Source organism: Typopeltis vanoorti, chromosome 4 (genome assembly GCF_054136105.1).
Source record: "Typopeltis vanoorti isolate ZY-2024b chromosome 4, IOZ_Tvanoo_1.0, whole genome shotgun sequence".
In the NCBI taxonomy this organism is placed as follows: Eukaryota; Metazoa; Arthropoda; class Arachnida; order Uropygi; family Thelyphonidae; genus Typopeltis; species Typopeltis vanoorti.
The window spans coordinates 165,915,100-165,941,499 of record NC_143552.1 but is presented as its reverse complement, the minus strand read 5'-3'; the positions used below and the strand labels follow the sequence as shown (position 1 = coordinate 165,941,499).

Genomic DNA, 26,400 nt, shown 5'->3' with positions numbered 1-26,400 from the left:
TGGAATGTACAAAATAGTAATTTATTTATAAAAAAGTCTCCTGCATATTTTAAAATAATGCTCCTCAAAACATTGTTTTTTCATTAAAATAAAATTCGAATTAATGAACAGTCATCGTTTTTGTCAGATTCCACAACTGCAATCTGTGAGTCATTATTTTCGCCAAATGGTGGATTGTAGGAATTCGCACTGGATGTTCCATATTTCGATATTTTTAACTTACTGATATTTGGTTAAGTCTGTAAATATCAGCAGTCCAAGTAGACCGCAGACGAAGACAAAAATGTCAACTTTTGTTGTAACTTCAGTGATTTATATCAAACGCAGAAATACCAGTGAGGCAAGGAACGAATGCGCGCATCGATCACTCTCCAAATATAACGAAATTGAAGCTTTTGGTTATAAATTCTGAGATGGGCTCTTATGATTTTAGTAAAAAGGTTTATATCCAAGAATCGTCTATAATTTTATAGATCTTCCTTTTCTAATTAAAGAGAACACCCCTTATTTTAACAATATGGCTCGTGTTTTATATTGTCGTGTATTGCCTTTGACATTAATCATGTACTTTAGGTACAATAGGTAAAAACAGGAGTTATATTGATTAAAGGCTTCCATTCCCGATGACCACGCGTGCTGAATTTATCACTCCTCTCATATTATCTGGCACCACGGAAAACTTAAAAATAATCTTTTATATATAAAAAATAACTGTTTCATAATTGCCTTTTGAACTGTTTTCGATGAATTCTGGTTAACGACTTCAGTTCTTTATTAAAATGAGCAAAAGTTTAAATGTCTTTTTTTTTCTTTTTCTTTTTTTTAAACAATTAGTTGGTAGCATGCAAACACAGACTTCAGCTTTCCTGAGAGCTACAGAAAACAGAGGCTTAAGTATTAGAATGGTAGCTTGTTCTGCAACCTCAACCAGATCGTCAGTTATCTTTTAGTTTCCACCTCTTTCCTATTTTAAAGTACCATATTGTTATTAAAAAAGAACTCTATTCACTGCACTGTCTTCAAAATTACTACTGAACAACGTTTATTGAATTCGCATTAAAAGAGTCTGCAGTAAAAGACCCGCAATGTAGCCACACAGAACTGTAACTGAGTTCGCAAGTTCTTTTCGAAGTAACAGCAACCAGAACACTTTCCTAAAGAACAAACCGTGTTGGACTGACACTTTAAAACTGCGCGTTTTGTAATTGGGACGTTTCGCGTTTTAATTATTATGTTCATTGATTTTATTTTACTTCGCATGAGATTCTTCCACTCTCATCCCTTCCCCTCTTTTATACAGGAAGACAATTGCCTCTTAATATCCAAGTATATTTATTATTTATGTCTCCATCTTAATAGTGCAAGTAGACAGAATTTCAACCACTCGCCGTATTAGTTCAAAACTGAAATTTCAGCTTGACTGAAACCAGCAACCAATAAGAGAACGTGGAATTTGTTGTATTCTCTTTTTTTTTGCGCAAAACATTTCTAATAATCGTTGTCATGACGATAGTAGCAGAACAAGTCGACTTACCTCCACCCACCTGTTATCATTGATATTGCTCACCTATTTACTTGGTCCACAGTTAAGAAACATCAAGCTATAAGCGAAAAAAAAAATTCAAACAACAACATCTAAACTGTAGAATACAGCGGTTATAGTTCGCAAAATATTACTTTTATCCAGCTAAGTAGGGTCTTAAATGTTATTTTTTGTGAGGAATTCTTTCTTCCGGTAGGAAAAATATCGCATATCATGTTTAATTCCCTCCACTGGGAGAATTATTATCGAAAGTAAACGAAAAAGAATTTCTTGGTTCAAATACTGTTCATTAATTAAAATACAAGAGTCGCTTTATTGAACTTTCATGAAAGTCCCAGGGGACATACAATTATAACGTCTGGCGATTTGCGGGATAAAAAAACGAAAAAATACTTCTATCCGCATGAGACAGGCTAATTCACCATCCGAAAATCCCTTATTAAGTGTCCCAGACGAGATTCGAACTCGGATCTTTCTAACTGAAGGTCAGACTTCGAGAACCACAGAGGTGCTTGAGTCTTCGAGAGATTGACTTATTATATCAATAAAACTAAGGCTCTAAGTGTATTAGCCTGTATGCTGCAAGTTTTCTCTTGACGATGTGTACGTCTTGTGAGGCAAAATCCTATCAGCTCACCTTTGCTGAGTCCTAAACATTTTAAAGAACTCCCAAAGATTCAGGAGTTTAATGGTGGCGCATTAGTACAATATCAAAAATTATCAAGACGAGTTCAAGTTGTTTATCGTTCAAAAGTTGGGCATATTGAATAATATGAGATGACTACGTTAACCGAGTGGCTTATATGCAATTGAAGAGAAGTGCTGCATTTCAGACATGTCCGTACATGTTTTCTCTTACACGAGAAATAATGATTATAGTTTGTTGCAAGTGTGAGTAATCGTTGACTGCAATGGGAAAAAAAAATGGAATTCAATTTTGAGTATGAAACAATAACGATGGTGGCATCAATAATAGGTTGAAAAGATAAGAAATATAATTCCTTGAGATAAACATTTATCTAAACGATTTTTATTCACAATTCAATTCAGATAAAGAAATCGTTAAAACTCACTTTGTTGGAAAATGTAAATATATGGATATCGAGCCATCTCAGAAAGAGTTTAAAAGGTATTGGGTCTTAAAAGCATTATTGCACATCTCCATCATTCCTTTTGTTCTCCAAAACTGCGTCCTGAAGACTTCAAACGCCAAGCGCCTTAAAAGAAAAGGGTCTGATAGCAACGCCGTTCAGTAGAAAACGATGCAAAATTCGACACTTGGAAGAAATGTCGCATTGCTGACTTAAGAGCGTAATTCCCGATTTTGAAGAGGGCAAAGCCAAAAAGAAAAAAAACAAACTGATCTGTAGCGATTCGTTTAGGTATAAATGCTTTAATGCCCACAAATCGCATAATAATAATAATAATAAAACACTATTATAGACTTAGTCCACCAAAACTTTTGGTTTAAAACGAATAACAGCTGGAAAACAAATAAATGAGATTTTACGAACAATAATGAAAGTCAGTTGCCCTGACTGTAATAGTCCAGGAACTTCAAAAAGGATGGGACGACTCATGTGGCCGGTCTATCCCTTGTTAAATGTTTAACAAAATCGAATAAGTGTAATAAAAGGAGACCGTGTAAAAGTCGAAGTGAACGTTCCTGAAAAAGATTGTAGACTGTACCGACAGCATGTTCGACCTTAGACAAAACACACCGAAGCAGGTGTTGTATTACTGAAAACTAAAGTGCATGCGGTTCCGTATTAACTCTCGCACGCACACACACACACACACACACACACACACACACACACACACACACACACACACACACACACACACACACACACACACACACACACACCAAATATATATTCGCATCAAGACTACCTGCATTCGATAGGTGCGTTTAATACAGTGCGGGAGCATCTGCACTTCATATTTCCCAAGGTCCTCCCGAATCATTTCTTTCTCCTGTTTCATATGCGTGTAGCACTTCTTGCCAGACCTTTTTTCCGCTGATCCGTAGAAGGGACATCGCGTTCGCTGATTGCGACGTCGTGTTTTGCCCTCTGCCTTGTTCGACTGCAGGCTGAAAAAGGTGAGGCGCTACACAGCGAAGCAAATTCAATCTCTATCAAGATAGCAGTGGAGGGAATCAAATATGGTGCTCGATTTTTCCAAGATGCTTTCAATAGAAGCTGCTAAAATGGAAGCAGCCGTTTTATCTCGAGGCGATGGCACTATTGGGGGTGATCTTTTCCCTTTCTTGCTCATAACATGAATTTTTAAATAAAACTCGTGAATTATTCACAACACGCCAGTTATGAGAGCACACAGTTTAACAGTTTCGTTAAGAATGGATATTTCAAGCAACGGAAAGAAATTCAAATCTCTGACAACGCGAAAAGTGGAATCAAAATGTCTCGGGGCGATGCGATTTCGCTCGTTATGACTCCATGATTAATATTAAAGTCACGATAAACAAAACTCGCTGACTGCGCCACACCGTGTTCGCAAATGTGCACGTCTGTCAGTGGTTGAAATTATTTAACGGAAATAAAACAAAAATCGCAATTTTTGTTTCTTTATTCATTAAGCGCCTCCAAGTGTCGAGTTTTAGAATCAATCAAAATAATGAAATTTGATTTTCGCAGTCGAAATGCAATTGCGCAAGAATTCATAAATAATTTACAGCGTTAACTCATAAGTTTTTCCGATGTTCTTTGCTAGCATGAAATGCATCAAACTGATCTCCTATCGAGTAATATAATAATTATGCGTAGTATGTTATGAACTTGTAAAGTACACGTTTAATCGGCAGGTATTCGCGATGCGGTTGCAAATTAAAATCAAGCAAACACGTAATGATATTTTATACTGACTACAGCAGTTTTAACACTTCCATTTTATAACGAGGAAAAATCTCAAGGTAATTCAGTGTTTATTAAGTTATATTTCGTTTCCTCTCCAAAATTATTGCATATTTGATTTTTTTTTTTTAAATGTAAGAGCAGAGAAGGTAAAAGTAATGAGATAACAAACGAATCTAATTTATTTCTAGTGAAGCATTTTAAATGTTTTTGAAATGTGTGTGTGTGTGTGTGTGTGTGTGTGTGTGTGTGTGTGTGTGTGTGTGTGTGTGTGTGTGTGTGTGTGTGTGTGTGTGTGTGTGTGTGTAACGTAAAATATTCACAGCTATCCTAATCCGCTTCGTAATGGTGGATTCGGATAAGGATAGCCCTTCTGATCTCTCTCTCTCTCTCTTTCTCTCTCTCTCTCTCTCTCTCTCTCTCTCTCTCTTCATCCGGCCAACATCGACAAACATACTTCAGAAATCCAACAAGTTAGATCTCCCACCTAAATACATTCACAAACATCCATGGCTGCATTTCGATTTATTCCATAGCCTGGAGGGACGCTATTCTTTCTGCTATAAACAGGCTAGCAAAGGTGTTTTGCACTTCACTTACATTATTTATCCTCGTCTGTTGTAAGGATACCCCTCAGATAGAAAGATATGGGGATGAATATCGAGAAACGTATGGAAACTTTCTACGGAGTTTTCAAATTACTGTGAATTCTCACACAAAGCTGGGAAAGTTTTTTCTCTCTCTCTCTCTTCAAGGCCAGAGAACTTAGGTATCGACAGACAGCGATTATAGAGAAAGGATATCAAATTAGCTTTTTCTCTCTCTCTCTGTTCATGTAGCTTCCTCGGTGAGAGGGTGCAGCACCATGTCCTTCCAGTTCTCTCTGTTGATGGCTTTCCTTTTTAGTTTCTGCATAGCCATGTGATCCTGTCCGTGATGTTATATCTTCAAGCCATGTCCTTCTTTTTTTACCTCTTGATTATGAGGTAATTATCTTTAAACAAAGCTAATTTACTTATGGCCATAAAATGGAACTTCAGCTTTAATATATAGGTTCTACACAAAAAAATATGAAGATAGCTAAAAAAATAACACAACATATATTTCGGTCTACCTGTAGATAGGATTTATTTGTACGAGAAGGCACGGAAACAAGAGAAACCTATGTGTGGAATAATGAGATAAAAATTTTGTACTATTAATTCGCGAATTCTCGATGGTCGAAGAAATTACTTGTGGAAGTCCTCTTCCTATAATACTTTTATAAGCTTCTTTGTGTGTGTGTGTGTGTGTGTGTGTGTGTGTGTGTGTGTGTGTGTGTGTGTGTGTGTGTGTGTGTGTGTGTGTGTGTGTGTGTGTGTGTGTGTGTGTGTGTGTGTGTGTGTGTGTGTGTGTGTGTGTGTGTGTGTGTGTGTGTGTGTGTGTGTGTGTGTGTGTGTGTGTGTGTGTGTGATTTTGAGATTGGGAAGTCCATGAGAAATGGGTCCGTTTCTTGTGTTACAACAGAATAACTGTTGATCGCACATCCTCTGAAGCCTTAAGTATTTTGATTTTGAAGAAGAGTGACCCTGCATTGCAATGAAATGGAGCATCTTGGCATGTCACCATCAGTTCTTCGACGAATTGGAATCGTTGCACAGAGCATTATAGGATCACTCAATACTTCCATCATCAGAAGCAACAACTCTGATCCATAAATAACTGAAATGGTAGAGTGTAAGTTTGTCTATTTGTTGAAAATTTGCAGAAAGTATAAAAAAGAAAACGACTCACTGTGTTCCTCCATTTCTCGAAGAAGGCTGGGTAAGAACGGAAATGCTTTGATATTACAGAACAGCTTGGCTCTTCGAAAGCAGAAATTTTTGGCGCCTGTTTTATACCACCAATCTACATGGAATGCTGCACACACACACACACACACACACACACACACACACACACACACACACACACACACACACACACACACACACACACACACACACACACACACACACACACACACAGAACATGATGTAGTAGGAAATGTTTCTTACATCCTTTATAGACCTGGAACCCAGGTCGAACGAGAAACAAAGGGAATGGTTTGCTCTTTTGACTGCATCACAGGGCTTATCATATCGCTGCGGCAAAAGAACATTTGCTTTTATTAGGGCCGGGGACAATGCAGATTTTGAATGAGAAATAATCGCTAGCAACATGGAAAGATTTATCTCCCTCTTCCAAGAGAGTATAAGTCAAAATAAGTTTCTTAGTGACACTCTCACCTATAAAAGGTTGCCTAAACTTATAGTATATCGCTACTGTGGATAGAGTGTTTTTTAATCATTATTTAAAATATTTTTATTTGTTTCTTTTGCACAATCTAGAAACTGTTTAAAGCCACTTCAGTCCTCCAGTAAGTGAAGTGGTAGTCTCACACTGGAAGATAAAATTCACCTCAAGACTTTTACAATCATCATATGTATGGCAGGATTCGAACCAGAAACTTGTTGGGTAATAAACAGCGTGTGTGTTATTTTAATTGCTAATAAAATGTGACTTACCTAATAAAGAAATCGAATAATACCTCCAATGGCGCTCATGTTAATTTGTACTGCTATCATTCTTTCAACTGACAACCTTATATCCTATGCTTTTTACATCACATCCTGCCAGCCTGTTTGGCCCAGTGGCTAGTCAGCGAGCCTACTCTTCAACCATGGGCTTGAATCTGACAGCAAGCATGGATGGATGCTTGTGCCTTTACGTGGGAGATGAATTTCATCTCCCAATGTGATACTACCTTGCTTTTTGGAGGCATGAAGTGACTTGGAAATATTTCACCTTTGGTCTCTAAAGTAGAGCAAGGATCCTTAGCACACTCATGGCTTTAAATGTACGATAGGTATGCGACCATACATGAGTAGGACTCGTTAAACAACCAAAAAAAAAAAAAACAAGCTTGCTGTACAGAGTGCATTGGGGAAATCGTACACAGTAAATAGAGAATCCACAGTATTTCATTCAATGTTTTATTTACTCGTAGTCGTGTAAAAAATTAATAGGTTGTCTACATTAGAAGCGTGTGTTGATGTATGAAAATGCTGGAATAACTAAAAATTAAATGCATTAAAATGATTAAAATGGCAACTGAATTAATGCAAATAGCATCTAGTGAAGAAATAATGGGTCTTGCTTTTAAAGAGGAGTGAATATCCAGTGTATGTAAAAAGCGTCCTGAATTTTTTTCTCCTCCTTCTTCTGTTGTCCTAGGGTGATTTGAGCAGCTCATGGATGGTAATGAAAGCAATCAACTGTACGATTCATTGGCTAAAGCACATAATTAATGAGGTGATTACCGAAGATTGGCATTCTAAGGAATACAACAAGTATCTGAAGAGGCGAAAACTTCACCAGGGCAGTGGTCGTCCATGAATTTATGCTGCAATGTTTTATCAAACACAGAGTCCTGCTGCTATAAAAATCCTGTCTTGTCGAAAATAATTCTGTGTGACTTAATTTTGCTCATTAAATTAAGAGAAATGCTAGTAGAAGACTTTTTAATGGGACTGAAAATTACAGAATGGGTTTTCAAATTGGTTTAAAGGAATACCGAATGAGGTGTGCAACTTTTTCTTACTCTTCGCCCTTCTCCAGGAGTATAATATATTACACAGTCAATTCCCTTGAACATTTCCACAAATATTTCCCAACTGTATCAAAAATTCTTAACACGGAAAAAGAATCTTAAAAGAATTTGGTATTTGACACGTACGAGAAAAGGTGACTTTTCGGTGTTCGAAAATGCAGTGTTTTGATTGAAGTAGTTCATAATTTTCGTCGAGGCAGTGTACGTTCACGAGAAGAGGCTCGCATCATTATCCCACTTCAGTTGTGCATTAGACACATGAGCTAATGCTAAATCTATAACTCGGGAGGCAATAACCCGGAAGGACTTGTTAGGGGCTGAAAGCGAGACCACAAAAACAGAACAATAAAAAAAAAAAGTAAACGGTGATTTTATTCACGCCCGATTCCTCCCCACAATAATTAGGTTTTTCTACTCATAACCACGCTCCCTTGACCGTAATTTCCAACTATCATTTTTCTTTCGCAACTCACCTCTCAAATCGCTTTTTTTTTGTCTTTTTAAGCGGAAAGAGTTGATGCAGAATTAGTGAGTGTAGGTGAAGAACCAGCAACTCGGGAGCACTACAAAAACTAAATAAATAAAATATCTGCGAATTTTGGTGTAGTTCCAATCAGCAATAGCAGGTGAAAGCGATGAAGGACACCTGCCACGAAGACCCACTGGCGTCAACATAACGGACAGTTAGACGAAATGACGAGCTTTAAAACAAGGCATTAGGAGAGCAAAACAGGCAGGTGGAAATGTGAAGATGACAAAATGCAGTGAATGAACACGATCTGTTTGTATATTCCACCAGCCGTGACCAGCAATCCAAGGAAATTCAAAAATTGTTCTGAGGATTCCGAAGGTTGACGAAACACTTTTCTTCTTGTTGTTGTTTTAGTAGTTTTACTAAAATAACAACAAGAAGAAAAGTATTTATGATTTCGGGACCAGGCATGATGCTACACATAATATGTGGTCCGGGGAAGCAGAAGACACTGAAATAGCGCAAAAATTAAAAGAAAATTATTTTGAGATTCTGAAGAACATGGATCTCCGTTAAATTGAGCACAACAAAGTGGTGCAAATAACCAAATGCGATTAAATGCAAACAACAGAAAACGAATTTTTTAAGAATCATGACATGTTTCACATTAAAACAACAACAAAATACATGCATACATTGTAATTTATACGTATAACATGACATTCTGTCATGTTAATACGTATAAATTAATCATTCCCGAGTCCACAGTTGGCAACGTACTGAAGAAATGAAAGTCACAGCGACACTTGTCCTAAGATATGACAGACTCAACACGCATAAAATAAGAAATGGTAAGGGCCAACGCTCCACGAAAAGGCTGCTTACTGCATTTCTCATCAACACTAGAAAGTCTGAATTTGGAATATGAATCGACGCCTCCGATACACGGAGAACTGAATTCCCCGAAATGTCAAGAAATAGTGGTAGTTGCATCATTTTTTTTTTTGTTAATAACTTAGGGAAAAAATATCATCGACTGAAATGGGCGAAAGCACACAGAACCAGAGCATGCAGCAATGTCCTTCCAGTCTGATGGAGATGGGTGGGTATGGAGAGTGCCAGAACGATGCTTTTAAATGAGAGTGTGTTTTTCCAGAGACGGCAGCTTCATCGTATGAATTTACGTTTCGTGATATAGATTATTCCCACTGTCGTGATGCACATAATCAGGACCACAAGATCCTATGTTGATGTTTACACAACTGTTTGTTCTGTTTTGTAGCAGTTTTGTGGTATCCGCCTTTACACTTCTAGTGAGACGCCCCATGCTAAAACGATGATTAGAGGTGTAATCATTGACAGAACCATATTTAAAGAAAATGAATATCCTGGGTATTTTCAACGCATTGATTTACAAACGAGAAAAGGTCATTAATTTCAATCAATAAATTTGTGTTTTAGTTTACTTGCACGTATCCTAAAAGTTTTTGGTAGAACAGTGTCATTGTTCGCTTCTCTCACATACCGTTCTTGGCTCAAAAGACGAGTTGCACTTTATCTGTTCGTGAGTGTCGCACTGCCCAACAGATAAAGTGCAACTCGTCTTTTGAGCCAAGAATGGTATGTAAGAGAAGCGAACAATGACACTGTTCTACCAAAAACTTTTGGGATACGTGCAAGTAAACTAAAACACAAATTTATTGATTGAAATTAACGACATTATGTGTATGATATTTAAACTTTTATGCTTAGGATTACCATAAAAATATATCCCAGCATACTAACCGTCACTAATCAGAAAATTTAAGAAGACTGCCTCAAACTAATGTTCCTACTAGAGTAAAATGCTCTCATCCTGTTCAATCTTACTCCGTTGCAAAAAGAAGGGCCTAAAAAGCCGCTTCATCCGCATGAAAAAAAATCTGTACATACTTATTCATATTACTCACTGCGCAATATCACGAAATATCTTCGGCTAGCTTAATTCATCGCGATGTCTCGAGTTAAACGACACAAAGTTTTCTAATGACGAGATTTGGATAGTGGATTGTTTGTTTGTTTTTCCTCAATAATTATAATTTACCTACCAACGGAGAGGTATTCACGAGATAGCCTTCAAACAAAACTACTCCGTTATTCGAATGCAAAGGTTTCAATGCACAAACGATTTGAATACTTGGCTACAATACAGCAATGAATGCTCATTCTTACACTTTCTCAGAAAAATGTGATGACCTGAAGTATGCATACTTAATCTGTAAGTTAAGTATGCAATATATATCAACACTAAGAAAAGATAATGCATATGCAGACATAATTCTCTTGCTTACACTCTTTCGTTCTCATTAATTTATTCTTTCTTTAGTTCTAAATGTATGCTAAATACTATGCGTCTGTTCTCTCTCTCTCTCTCTCATTTCATTAATTTTTTTTCTATTTTCCTTTCTCACTCTCTTATTTCTTTTTAATCCTTTCTCATGGTCTTATTTTCTTTTTCTTTTTCTCTTCTCTACAATCACAAGAACAGCATTGAACGGAAATTGAATTTTAAAAGACTTAAAGTTCAATTCCAACCAAGGATGCGAGGAACATTTTCTAGGATTTCTCGAAAGAACCCTTAAACTCGAAGTTTTTCCTCCTGTAAGATGTTGAGACCGTTTTAAACACGTATGATTGATCCACATGGCTTTAAATTGCCTCCACGTTAATTCTAAATAAGCCTAATCTTCTGGGTCTTCTCTTTCTTAGCTATTTTAATTTTACTTTACTTATTCCGAAAATAGCATCCTGCTTGCCACATCTCAAAGTCCTTTTCTCTTTGCTTTCTCTATCGCAGAAGGATGTTCCCTCCTTTCAAGGTGCGCATGTCAGGTTTGGATAAGAAAGCAAAATACATCCTTCTGATGGACATCGTGGCTGCCGATGACTGCAGGTACAAGTTCCACAACAGTAGATGGGTCGTCGCAGGCAAAGCTGATCCAGAGATGCCTAAGAGGATGTACATCCACCCAGACTCCCCGAGTACAGGAGAGCAATGGATGCAGAAGGTTGTTTCTTTTCACAAACTCAAGATCACCAACAACATCTCAGACAAACATGGCTTCGTGAGTACAGACGAATTTTCTATTTTTATTTGTATTTATTTGTGTTGTTTTACCCCACTTTCATCCGCAGACGCACTCACTTAAGCTCTGCCATTGATAACGGGAGACGACGAATTTGAGTCTCCCTGCATTCAAGTGCTTAATGATGAATACGTGCGGCTTTTCCAAATAAGGCTTTACACAATGATTCACAAGTGCGGGTCTGTAATTTAGCTTTGCCGCCGTGCTGAACTGCAATTCATTAGGTGGCGTTGTCTGTTTGTGCAAGTGATTTTAATGGTCTCCATCAAAAGGGATCGCACTGCTCTTGTGGGCAATTCCAATCGCACTGTTGAGTTCGAAAGTGAGTGATCGAAAAGGGAAATGTATGATTTTTTTCCTTCGAGCAAATTCGGAGACATCAAGTGTGACTACCCTCCTCCCATCTTACGTTTCCAAAGGAAGAGTTTGTAAAGCTATAATGCAGTTCCCAAAGCAGGAATTATTCCAGTAAAAATACGAGAACCTTTCGCTTTTGGAAAAGAAAAGAGCTTAAATTTCACCATGCAGCTTCTTTGCAAGTTTAAACAAAGCGCAAGAAAAAGTCACGTGACCTTCATTGCGCACAGAAATGGGACAAAATGAATTGATTTCGACCAGGAAATTCGGCAGAATGACGAATGGTAGGGATGGGCAGGTAGATCATTAGTTAGACGAAAGACAGGATGAGGATAAAGTTTAGAAGAAGTGACACAGACAGCTATTAGTCCAGTGGAGATGTTGAGGGGTGCTTAAGAGGTTTAATAGTAGGATAACTGTCGACTTAGTAATAATGGCCATGTTCGAAAGAAGACTTCCTTGTGGCTGTAATCTCCTTCAACAATGATGCGTCGAAGTTTTCTCTTTAGTGGAATAAATGTCCGACAAACTCACGCAAAACCATTTGGAAGACAAACAGCGCATCGTAAGGACACGCATGCATTTGATGGGTCTGACTGACTTGGAGAAGGAAACGTTATGAGATCGGAGAAGTTTTTTGTTTGCATCTTGGGAATACAGAAAGTGTTTTGGCACAAACTTTGTTAATGTGCCTGAGGGTAAGCAATAAAAGGGAATCGACATCCCGGAACTGTCCTTCCAACTTACTTTACATACTTCAAGCGACAAGTAAAATTCCCAACGATCAGTTCGTTGCCCCGCAAATCCAAAAGAAACGAAACAGAAGGTCGAAGTATTTTGAGCTAAATATCACTTGAACCAGACCCGTTGTCGCCGATTGAAGCCAGCCATGACTTGCTCACAATCGCCATCCCTAATTTACCACGAAAATGAGAGGGCCGGCGAATTTTCCTATTATTAAGGTTTTGTACAGTTTCCACTCTGATGGCAGTCTTTTGAAACGAGACATAAACGAATAGCGGAAACTGTCCCCTAACTGGGTATTTAGGGATAAACAGGCAACATCCATCTGACTGCAAATCACTAGGTGTAGAGCAGCCAGGAAACAGCAGACGTGATCCATCCATGCTCCATAGGAGAGCCATAACAGCACTGGGTGTGGTGAGTCCCACGAGCTCTCGAGATTCCGAATTCGATGATTAGCTCTGGACTCCCGATAATCCACTATTCTCTCTCTCTCTCTCTCGCAAATTCGCAGCGCACCAAGAAACTGTGAGTCACTCGTGCGTGTCTCATTAATTACGAAAGTGCAGGAGTCTAAGATGTGGGTTATGGCGCAGGTACTCCATCTGATAGCGAAGCCATCGTGACGACAATTTTCTTTCTTCCATTGCAATATGCATGCTGCTGTGAGGGCTGCAGAGAGAAATTATGCTTCTAGAGATAAGCGCACGGAAACCTGTCTGGCGATGAACGGTCACGACAATTTGTGTGTGTGTGTGTGTGTGTGTGTGTGTGTGTGTGTGTGTGTGTGTGTGTGTGTGTGTGTGTGTGTGTGTGTGTGTGTGTGTGTGTGTGTGTGTGTGTGTGTGTGTGTGTGTGTGTGTGTGTGTGTGTGTGTGTGTGTGTGTGTGTGTGTGTGTGTGTGTGTGTGTGTGTGTGTGTGTGTGTGTGTGCATTGTTACAAGAGCCTGTGCTACAGTCGAGCCAGTTCATCTCCGTACAACCGGTAGCCTCTTTCGCAGTGCGGGTGTCATACGGAACTGTATCATATCATTGTCAGAGCTCGCACAAACATCCATCATTGGTCGTAGTTAATTATCTGACGAATAATTCCTTGAAGTGGCAGAAAAGGTCAAAGTAAAGCGATAGTCGCCTGCTGTAGTAGAATCAGCACTGTAATGACGTTTGATGAATGATTGACAAATATTGCTCGAGGTTACCATCTCAATTGTGTGTGTTAAGCATAATCCATATTTTAAGGAAAAAGAGGGCCAACAGAACAACACGCTATATTGATCTAATCTCTTAGAATTTCTCCCAGAGACTTCGCTATTCAGAACTGCTTTAACATGTACGTCCATCAGACGCGTGTACTTCGTAATGTGCCTCATCAAAGTGTGCTTGCTATCAAGAGGATCCATTGATTTCTGTCTTTGAAAACAGTCGCTGTTTAGAGACAGTGAGATGGTAAACAACTCTAAGGCTAGACATCTCTCTTATTGGTTATAAATCTCTAAGTTCTGCAGATAGGTATAAACTTTTGAAAACATCCTTTCTCATTGAAAGAAATGAGCTGTAAATTGCTGCGTTTGGGCAAAGGATTAACCCGCGTATTTAGATCAGCAGCAGTGGTTAATCTGGTCAATCACGTTTCCTTCCATGGACAGCTAAACAGGCAAAACAATTTGCTTCAGGGATGCGTAACCTACTAAAAAGTCAAAATGAAGGTACTCATTTTCTATACTCATATCATTCAAATATCGACTTGTACCTGACCATAACTCCGACGTATACCGAATTATGCTAATAATGATTAAAAATGACATCGCAAAATATGCACTCACAACTATGACTCAGAGAAGAATTTCAGACCTGTTTGTTCAAGAATGTCTGTAATTGGTAGGCGTTGGGATTTAAATCACAGGCGTAATGATTCTGGAGTGTGGTGAAGAAATAACCAAAACGTTTATTAATTTTTACGATGAGGAACTGGAATATGCTTGGTCTTTTAATCAATATCCAGGCTTTTTCATTGTCTGTATTATCGACTAAGCTATCGTTGTCATCAATATTGAAGCGCAGTCACAGCGATGACAAAACATATGTGCCTTTGGAACGGAAAGAAAGACCTGGACTCGATCTAAGACAGGAGGAAGTTTATAAATGCTTTTTAACTGAAGGTGAGTTAGCCGGTCTAATATAGAGATGACAGGGCTTTTAATTCTACAAAACAGGAAATGGTCCATAGTATACACACGCAATTAATAAACATAATATTTTAGCCTTAGCTGCTTTGTGCATAATTTCTAACCAAACCATCCACACCGGCATCATTTATAAGTATCGTATCGATATTTGAGTCTAAAATGGCTATCGAAGAAACTTGAAAATGAACAGATTCTATTTTTTCTTTCTTTCATTTAGAATGGCAGCCTGCCCATGTTTGCAGACCAAGGGGGGGGGGGTAACGCTGTTAGAGAAGAGATGCAAATTCCAAGTGTGCAACATTTTGCAACATCCTGTCAAAATAAGAAAAATAAAAAAAAAAGAAAGAAAATCAGCGTCAACAGAAGCGTCCACTGTTTCTTAAAATTCATGGTCAATGTACAGCGCACTAGGAGTTACGGTTATGGTCTTCTTCTTCCTTGACAATCCGATTTCGCTAGTGATTGGGTTTCTGAAGCAATCAACTCGAGGAAAATCAATTAAATTTTCCGGGGATGCATTCATTTCACAACTGAATAAGAATGTGAAAATGTTTATATAAGAATCTGTTTACATAATAACATTCCAATAATCCACTTTACTCATCATGACCCTTCACCTGAAGACATTCGAATATGAACTATTAGAAAGAAGACAACGAAAAGATTAATATTTCGAAACATACTGATAAGAATGCTTCCTACGGATACTGTGGGTCATGTTCATTGACGATTTAGACTCGGCGCTTTTCACAATGAAACCTTAACAGTGAGGCAGAACAGAACTGCGCAACAAATTGCAGTTCTTCTCCACGGGATCTTTTTTTCCTATCACTTCAAAAAAATTGCGAAAAATCAAATGGGTCTACAAAACATTTTGATAGATTTTGGTAAAACAAAAAAGTATCTTTTTTGCTTTAGAAATAAGCAGATGAGAAGTAAAGAAACAAATTGAAGCAAATCACTACCACACATTTTTCTGGAAAGAAAAGATAACCAAAATTTTAAGTTGTGAATTATTCGAAAAGAAAAGAAGAAAAAGGGAGAAACCCGAGCAAGAGGAGCCAAAGCTCAACAGGGAAGGAGATCTACAGAGCTCCGAATGGTTGACATGAGAATCTTAGAATAAATTAAATAAAATTAGAGCACACAGCTAACATAATTTTTTTTTTTTCGATGAACAATAGCGTATGTAAACTGTGCAATAATATCGGGGCTACTTTGCTGGATTACCATCGAATCTTCCAGTTCATATGAAAGACCATTGAAAGTTCAGAGGAAAGTATTACCTTGTGAATTGTCGCTATCAACTCCACAAACGTTCCAGATTATTCTCTAATATGTGAACTCAATTTTCTTGTCAGGGAGAGGGGGAAACCTGTCTGTTGCACGAGCAGGATCTATTAGGAACGTGACCAATTAAAATTCCTCCCTTTGTTTGGCTCGACACTTACCTGGTCGCAGTAAGAATAACGGTCGCAAGTTTTATGGCCGCCGAGGAGCTCTCACTGCGTCCGCTCATTTTAAGGGCAATAAAAGAAGCAAATCGCGAAACACGCAAAGGAAGGGCCCCCGTGCGATAAATAATAACAGTAATGATGATGAGGCTGCAAATTCAACTGTTTCAAGTTCGTGTCTCTTTATTGACGAAGGGGCTTGGCAATTGCCGCCGGGAATGAAGGGATGTTCGTCCATTTAGGCCCCGAGGAGTGGTTCTCGTTGCGTCACAGGGTGTCCCCGACAAATGGCGTATTAATTTCGCCTGCATAGTTCCAATGAGCGCACTAACCAGCTAATGTGTTCCCCCACTCCCTGGCAATAAGGCCTCCTGATGGGCCACGGGTACTGGAGCTGGGAAATTTTTCTCAGTCCTAAAACTGCCCTCTTATCTCTCTCATTAAGTAGCTTGGGCCTCGCTCGCACCTAGAAAGAGTCAAAAACACTGTTAAGGAGTACCTGGAGAATTACCTTGGTGTAAATAAACGGTCTGCTAGCGTTAGTGTTAGTTAGCTGTAGTCACGCTTTCCTTAAAGTCGAGGATATTGGTTGCCTACAGCTAAAGACAATTGTTCACTCTACAGCTTTTTCGCTTCTCCCTCTTTTACACTGTCTTCTACAAGCAAAAGTATATTTTATTTTCCACTTGAGTCTCGGTTTATTTGGTGCTCATTACTAGAGAAACATGTTTGAGTTCTACCACCAGCTGGCGCTCGTGCAGTTCAAAGAAGGAACTGTAAATTTGCAAAGTGCATCGCATGATTTCACGTGTGGCATAGCTGAGAAAAGACATGTGAAAAGTTAAAAAAAGATTCCACTCTTCATTGATGACACGAATTATTAAACTGTGGAAATCCGTCATTATAATCACATTTTGTGTGTTAATGTTCAGATGTTCCACTATATTTAGAAAGAGTATACATTTTTTTAGTTTAACCAGATTCATTATTTCTATTGGAGACAGAAATAATTCTGACATAAAAAGATGAAAAAAAGTATATACAGAGAGAGAGAGAGAGAGAGAGAGAGAGAGAGCGCTTTGGTAATTATTGACGTACAATAATTGAAGTAAACACTGATGAAATGGAATGTTTAAGGCCTGCATTGGAATAAGAGATAATTGGAAGAGTGGTTGACTGCTTCATTCTCTGCATGTCGAACTTCTTCTCTACGTGGATTATTCATTAAGGATTAGTTATTCCGGCCATAATTTCCACAAATATAAACGAACTAGTGGACAAGATCGCTGCTGCTGTTGCTCGTGTAACCAAATATATTACAACGGGTGTGGCACCTAATTGAATACCGCTGGGAGATCTGGTGGAAACCACATCCACTGATTATTGTAATTGGACCAATAAACCTTTCATGCTACCACGGACCTTGTATTATGAATCAGGCCAAATGTCTTCGGTCTTGCAAGTTGTTTTCAAAGCAGTCCTATAATTCTTGCACGCGTTACAATAATTCTTAAAGAAAATTGAAAATCCTAATGAAAAATGCATTTTGAATTTTGCTTGGCTGATTAACACGAGGCTGATTAACTACTCAAAAGGTATTCAACTTCAGAAATCTCATTGCAATTCAACCACTGATGTCATTAATCATATCAATTACGTAAACTTGCCGTTTCATGTCAGTTTTTTCCTTTTGTTGTTTGAATTTCTTTTTGAATATATAATGTATTTTGTATGCTGTACAGTGACGCCACCTTGTGGCCCTGTTTGATTGGTTTTATAAAGTAGTTTAACAATACAATGTTTAAGGCGGTGTTTCTGTTGTAGACTATTCTGAATTCGATGCACAAGTATCAGCCGAGGTATCATTTGGTGCGAGCCAACGACATTTTGAAACTTCCATACAGCACCTTCCGAACGTACGTCTTCAAGCAGACGGAGTTCATAGCAGTGACTGCTTACCAGAACGAAAAGGTAAGTCCTCAGATAACTACGAACAAACTCATATTTCAACTTCTCTTTTTCTTACGTAATCATTCTTATATTTCGCACTAAATTTCTTAAGTCTAGTACTGCTTTTTATTCCCTTCACTGATGTTTATCTACTTCACAATCCTCACGTTCTAATCGGAGCACCAAACACAAGGTCAGAGCTAAGGTAAGGCTATCCAGGAACGATCCCAACAGTGCAGCTTTGATGAACGGGAGCGCGAGTTCCTTAGCAGTTCTAAACTCACCTTGACAGGCTCCTAATTGGCCGTCCACCATCATTAACTCATCATTCTCCCTTCGCACAGTCATTAATAATCTAAGGTGACCTTCGGCATGATGTTGTCGACCCCCTCCCCCCCTTTACCATGTGTGAGCAGACTAGAAACACCTACAATATGATCAGCTTCTCGCTGTCCCGTGGCTCCGTGCAAAATCGGCGAATAACGCATTTGACATCCTGTTAAGAAAAGAAAAACACAAAGGTTTTAAACATAAGTGTTTCTTCCCTTTCTTGCCCCCCCCCCATTTGCTGAAATGGACAAAATTCGGCCATTAAAATAATATTACTGTACATTTAGCTGTACGTGTGCCTGTCTTGTAATTGAAGCACCATAAACACTTGCAAATCTAATGGAACATTAATAGAAAATGGCTGGTATTCAGTTCACAAGAAAATTTAAGTTCACACAGAAAAATCAGTTGTTTTATTTATGAATTAGGACCAGTAGATGGCATCTGACACGCTATTTGAAATCAGAGCTGGTTAAGTTAGACTTCATTGAATCCCGACCATGATAATCAAGCTAGTAGGAATGTAGACTGCAAACTAATATTAATTTGCTGTATTTTTATGATAATTCCCCAGGCAAGGTTTTAAACTTTTCGTGGTCTCTTGGGTAGGCTATAAATAACAAACTGTTTTAGATCATCACATAACAAGGAAAATGTTTTCTGATGCATGCAAATAAAATTTCCCTCGTAACAAGTTGCCAACCAAAATTGAGGTAACCTTTAAGTTTCCGAAGATCACGCTAACAAGTCAGCTTATTGCACTTAATACACCCTAGAAGGAGTTCGATTTTGAAAACAGACCTATAATAATAGCGGGGACAATGATATCGCAACCTGCTATTTTTGTTGATTCAAATGGCTGATTCTCCATCAGAGTCGATAAACCCAAAGGATCATCTAACATTACGGATGCAAACCATGCTCAATATTGACACCAAATGGTTGAGCCAGAAAACACATTCTCATCATGTCAGTCGGCTCAAAAAGAGATCTGAGTTGTTTTGCACCCCCCCCCCCCCCGCGCAATGGAAAACATCTCCGGATTAGCTGACTCAAACTTTTCCAATATACTGGAACCTATCGCTGGATCAAAACATGTACATATTCTCATTACGGCTGATGTTCCGATATTCGTGCTGCCCACACACACACACATACAGACACACAGACACAACAGTGGTGTGCTTTACATTCACTACACGCGTGCGCAAAAGCTACTAGATAAAGCAGAAATCTTGAAAAAAAATTGCAAAAATTTTAAGAAACGCAAAGAAAGATGTTTTATTAGACGCGTTAGAACAGAAGGGGAGGGTCATTAGTCCGATGTGATGATGTGCCAGTAATTACCAACTCAACAAGGCGAGATGTGTTCAAATTGCTTTTTCGATATCTTTCAAGTTACTGGTTCGAAGTCAGCTGCTCCGAAGCGAGTGATTTGTCTGCTGCTGTTTATTGAAAAAGCAATCTCCACGTAATCTTCTATTGCAACACCTCGTCCACCGCGCTGGGCAGGGTGAGGCTGGAGGTGGAGGAACGCATTTGTTCATCTGCCAGGAGCGTTTTCTAACTCGATCTGATACTTCGCAGTCTAATTGGTTTCTCTGACTAATAATACCAGCCGAAAAACCCCTTAAAACCGTTCTCTAGGAAAATGATTCAGAATGGATGTCGTGTCGTCGGATAACTATTCAAGCAGTCACTGACCAAACTCAGCAGGAAATTCTCTTTCTGACCATCGTTTCTGCTCACAAGGTTACGGTCATTAACAATAATGATTGGCTCATTATGCTTAATGTATATTGCCGTGTTCAGAGGTACTGTACGTCGGCATAGGTCATGCAAGGTAGCCAAAAAATTCATCAGTACACAACTTGATGGTTGGAAACAGAATATGAAATCTGGCTATAAAACAAAGACAGATTTTTATTGAGTAGCCTATAAGCGAAGAGCAAATCGAAGTGTATTAGTAAACGGATGTTTTGTTGTTCTGTTTACCATATAACCACGCCTTGTTAATCAACTTTTAATCTTTTGTTGCCGTTCCTACTATTTCAGATTAAGGCCAACACTCTTGTGTCACGTTGATAATACGTGTAACATGATGGTTGTAAATCCTCCACTCAGTTCTAGAACTGCTCAAGACCAAATTCGGTTTAATGCAAATTATTCTGTTCTTTTTTCCAAGTTTTACATTTTTTGTTTTTCACATTTTCGATTTTGCACATTCCTTGAAACATCAAATCTCCAATGAGGTGTTCAGAATCATTTCGGGGTTGTTTATTTCTTTATATTTTCTTCTAAATACCCATCGAACCATGTTGATGGATTCATATGAAACAAGGAAATTATTTTTCAAGTAAAAGGGAAAATCGGGTGTGGACACAAGCGTGGGATTTATTATCCAGTGAAGACCAGGATGGTGCGCTCGTGAATCAATAGGTGCTTGGCCCCTCGCTACCTAATACTGCATCTGTGCACGAACACGTGTCATATCGACTAGAAGAAGAGCTGTATCCTGATAAATTGGCTCTCACTTATTCAGAAGGGTGGCCTCGCTACTAATGCCCTCATAGACGATGCATGCACTTTTTTTTTCTACATCCTCGTGTTGCTTCTGTCTTATTCCGGATTTCGGAATGATTTTCGATCGAATGAATTAATGAACCACAGCGCTCGTTCAATTTATTGTAACACAGACTCCTGCGTTCGTGTGTGTGTGTGTGTGTGTGTGTGTGTGTGTGTGTGTGTGTGTGTGTGTGTGTGTGTGTGTGTGTGTGTGTGTGTGTGTGTGTGTGTGTGTGTGTGTGTGTGTGTGTGTTCGTATGTTTAACGAGTAGGACTTGAACGTAGAAGTAAGTCCAGTGTGATCTTAGAGAATTCCGTGAAGTTCGTTACAATTAACAGTTAAAAGAAAAACATTTAATTTCACAAAGTGATTGGAAAACACAACAGAGCACCCATCTGATTCATCCCAAGGAATCGCAATTAAATACATTTAACAGCGAAAAAGTTTAAATAATATGATTTTATGAGTCGTTGACACTTGTCCTTTTTTCATTTATTCTGTCATTAACAATACTCTGTTTTTTGATACAAATTTCTTTCCAAAATACTTCCATATATGAATGAACACTTTCCGAGTTAAAAAATAATCATTTTGCCAGTTCCGAGGATCTTTACGCTTGGATATCGTACATTGAGCTGAAACTTGTAGCTAAAAAGTCGGGTTAAAACAGATGCTGACAACTTAAAATTGCATCTTATTTAATTGAAATCAAAAGGAAAATACAAAACAAAAACAATCGAGATACGAGTATTTCGTATCTCGATTGTTTTTGCGCATCCATATTCAGACATCCATATATGGTTTGCGCATCCATATTCAGACAACAGATTATGCTTTGAATGCAAGAGACAGGCACAACCTGTAAAGAATGGCATGAGAAAGATGCCGTTCCTTACAGGTTGCGCCCATAGGGCAGCCTGGTTGGTTGACGAGTGGATATCAGTCCACCTCCACTCTCTAACCAACAGACTGCAAATTATCCCGCTGATGTTTAGCAGATAATTTTCGTCACATGATGTGAGGTCATCTTGCTTGCCGGAGGACTGAGGGAGCTTGAAAACAAGTTCCACAGTTTATCTTTAGTGCAAAAGTTCCTGAATAATAAACGATTACCTCACCTATCATATTAATCCAATATAGGTTTACAGTCCTTTTTGATGGATTATCATGAAAAATATTCTCTTCTGTGGAACCTTCGTTTCGCAATGGAAGAACGTCTTCAAATGAAACTGAGTTATCCGGTCTCAGACAGGGTGGAGGGATTTGCTCTTCTATAAACTCAAGTTTTTCTTCGGGAAAACAGACAGCAGGTGGATCTTGCAAATGATGGATATAATCCGCTCATCTCTTGACCCAGCTATGACGATACTAATTCCAGTATTTCGATCATCGTGTTGTCCAATTTGTTCGTTTCCAGTGTGCAGAGAACAATGCGAAAAGAATCAGCACAATTAACGAAGAGTTGGAAGAGATGAATTCTATGTGGCGTACGAGGATTGGTATTATAAAATGGGATTTGTGTCTGAAGTTTTATTACTGGTGCCTTTTGAGAAAGGCGGATTTCCTCAAGCAGTACTTGCCTTTGTTCCATTCTGTGATTATCATCGAAATTTAGCTGTTATGCGATTGTAATTAAATATCTGAATGCGATTAAATTTTTAAGCACTCGATGATTTTCATCGTGCGACGTCTCATCACTATTTGAGAAAGAAGTTAGCCAAATGAGAGGTCTTTGATTTATCTGACGTTCTCATGTAATTATTGCTTCGGTTTTTGCTGGAAGGGAATAATATACAAATGAAAACTTTTAATTTTGAACCCAGTTATAGCTTGGATTTATGAAACTTAACCATAGCAATCATGTAAGAAATTAAGCACTGCGAAGACAGATGGGCAGCGGAGGCACTTTTCATTGAATGAGGGGAAAGAATCCGGATATCCCTTTCGACCAAGCGCGCGCGCACACGCACACATCTGATCACTGTTCATTATATATGGGCAACCCTTTATCCATTGGTCGATAATTATTCCATCCTTTAGTCACTGTGGCCTGTATTTCTAGGTCTTGTCTATTGTTGCAGGATATTCTGGCACGTGTTCCATATTGATGCCGCCTTGCAAGATAGAAATGAATGAGCTATTAGCGATGGTGTTTATAAAATTCAAGTCCCACCAATCTGCATGTATTGTTCAGTTCCTTTATTATCTCGAGATATCACTTCACTGGGGTCTTCTGAGAAGATGGTGACATCACCAGGAAGTCAAAGATTGTTCGTTTCTTTTCTGGGATACCGAGGCAATTGTTTGTCAAGCTTTAGTTGTCCGAAGGATAGCCATAAAAAGTCATCTTACCTGACACTTTTATTGATTGGGAAGTAGCTCCCTTTCTTTCTGTGGAAAGAGGACTGAATTTCGCTGTAAATAACTTGGATTAAATTAAACACGTATACTTGTTACACAGAAGCATCTAAAGCAGAATCGTGAGCAGTGGAGTCGAATGCTTTATTGCAGTCGATAAAAGCGACGTACGGAGCTTGTTATATCCAGGCATTCTACAACAGGGTTATTATTAGTGACTAAGGCAAGTAGCTAAAGTATTTGATTTTAGCCAATAGTCTGGGATGGATTCACTGATCATAACATGTTGTGGAGATTTATCATAAGAAATAAAAACTCTTTTAGTTCAAAATATTAACAGTTTGATATTTATGTCATCATCACCAAGGAGTTTGTCCATTTGGCCATCTCGCGTATGGCATTATCCATTTCTGAGCCGTTGATCTCTGGAACAGTTCTTTGTTATCCAGTATCAGACCTGTCGGGATTATGATACAGTTTCATATACAAATTACTTGGCGGTACACATCTTTGATTCTATGCTAATATTATTTTAAGGTATCTCTTATGTGGTATTAGCATTCTGCATGTCCTTTCTGGTTTCTTTTTTTTTCTCGAGTTTCTTGACGAATTTCTTGACGAATCATTCTTACTCTTGAGTAATACTTTTGGTTTTCTTAATAGTCCTTCCTCAGTATTATTTATCCTGGATTATTTTCGGATCCCTTCTTTCCTAAACAATTTATTACTGTTTTCGTTAAGGAAAATTTGAGTAGTCTGTTTTTTGATGGAAAGATTTTGCATTTTGAACTAGTATGTAATTTCGATTTAATTTCGATTTTAATTTCTGGAGAGTACACAGCACAATGTTCCTACTCTTTTAGGTTTCCCCTTGAAGAAGGAAGGTATCACTGTCAGGGATTTACTTCGTGCAAAATGAACTAACTTTTCTCGTGATCTAAAGCTATATTGTCAAATCGCTGCCTCATCAAATGGAAGCCATTTTTACTATTTGAGGCATTGAAATCTTCGATAACCAGTAGATCAATGTAATTCCCTTCGCATATTGCACCTTCTATCATGTTCAAGAAGTCAAATATTTCAGTATCACTATGAGCACTTCGAGTTCAGAACTGAAACGGTCAATACTGTACCACCTCCTCGAATGTCCGAGTTTTCTATTAAGTTTGGTTTTCATTTCTCAAGAATCTCACTGACGCTGACTCTTGCTTCCACTATGTCAGAAATTTGAATTCGCTTACTCACTATTCATACTCTATGATACTCCCATTCATTTTATTTAATACTAATTTTATTCCCAATATTCATGCTATTTTTTATCGCATTTCAATCAATGGCAGTACGTTTTTTGACTTAATGTGGCCTTTCTCTCAAATTATACACTTCCTTGGGAGAGATAATTAATTTATGTGACAGCTCTCCTCCAACGTGTTTCTTCCCCTAATTTTGTCACAAAGTGTCACATTGAATTTCCGTTTCTGTGTAAGCAAGGAGAATCGCACTTTTCTAGGAAATAAGATTTTATACAAATACAACGAACTTTAATTCATTTTTATTTTTGTAACCTCAGTAATTTTCTAATTAGTTCACTTCAGTTACTTCTCTTATTAGTTCAGTAAAAGTCCAATAAGCTTTTTTAAAACAATACGTCCTCCCGCCTTCCTAATATAACTCTAAGAGAAATCTCGGAAAACAAGCACGCTTTGACTTTTTGTTTTTGTGTTATCATTCAAGTACAGGGTGTTCGGGATAAATTTGACAGTTTCGTAAGGAAAAAGAAAATCTTCTTTGTATCTATTAAATTTAATGAATTGACAAAAAAACATTACAGGCAGAGTTAATTACAATACTATCAACAAGATTTACTCAAAATAACCACCATTAGCATCGATCACAGCTTCAATTCTGCTTCGGAACCTCGAACAAGCTGCTGCTACAGTCTCCCTGGGAAGGGCCGCAAAAACTGTTTTATTTTTATCCATTAACTGGGCTTTTGTATTACTGGAAGTGCGATTGGTGTCTTTTTCAACTGCGCCCCATACAAAATAATCCATGGGGTTAAGATCTGGGGAGTTTGGAGGCCAAACATTTGGACTGGTGAAGTCGTAGAAATTTTCAGACAACCATTTTTGACTTTTCCCAGAGGTGTGGCAAGGGGCCGAATCCTGCTGCCATACATACGGCCTACCATTGGCTACCCTTGTTATCCAGGGCTTGACTACAGTTAGCAACTCCACGAACAAAGCCCGAATTCCAATGCCAGGGTTCTTCAACACCTGTTCCTGCAGATTTGCGAGGAATTCTGCTGTACGAACGCAATCAGATCGTCTGCTAGGGATCTTTCTTCTTGCTACATCCTCGTAGTCACCATTGCAAGTCTCTAGTTCATGCCTGATTGTTTTTACTGTATTCAGGGAGCATTGGGCAGCAGTCGTAATATCCTTATTTTGATTGCGGGCACGAATCATCATGATACAAGTTATTCTCTTCCATGATTCAGGTGGGTTCCAGCTATCCATCCTTTCTGACATCTTGTATATGAATGAAGAAGGGTCCAAACTTTTAAATGAAGAGAAGTGTGTGTTAATACATGTAACTTACGGAAAAATATAATTAATTATAAATATGTCAAATTTATCCCGAACACCCTGTACTTCCTCATCGTTTCATATACTTTCGCATTTTCCCAGATTCTTTCTCTTGCAAATTGAGACATTATTTACTTATTTTTACTTATGAATCTTTAAGCATAATATGTGAAAGGGTAATAAAGTGTTGAGAAGCACTTGTTTGGCTTCCCTTTAG

General features: G+C 38.3%; 1 protein-coding gene across 1 annotated transcript in view; it reads left to right on the top strand.

Moving 5' to 3' along the window:
* LOC150107825 (uncharacterized) overlaps positions 1-26,400 on the top strand; it is a 73,994-nt gene that overhangs the window by 27,289 nt on the left and 20,305 nt on the right. Inside the window, exons 2-3 of the mRNA XM_090392194.1 lie at positions 11,362-11,629; positions 18,216-18,362. Of these exons, the coding sequence (XP_090248320.1) occupies positions 11,362-11,629; positions 18,216-18,362 (415 nt within the window). The remainder of the gene's footprint in view (positions 1-11,361; positions 11,630-18,215; positions 18,363-26,400) is intronic.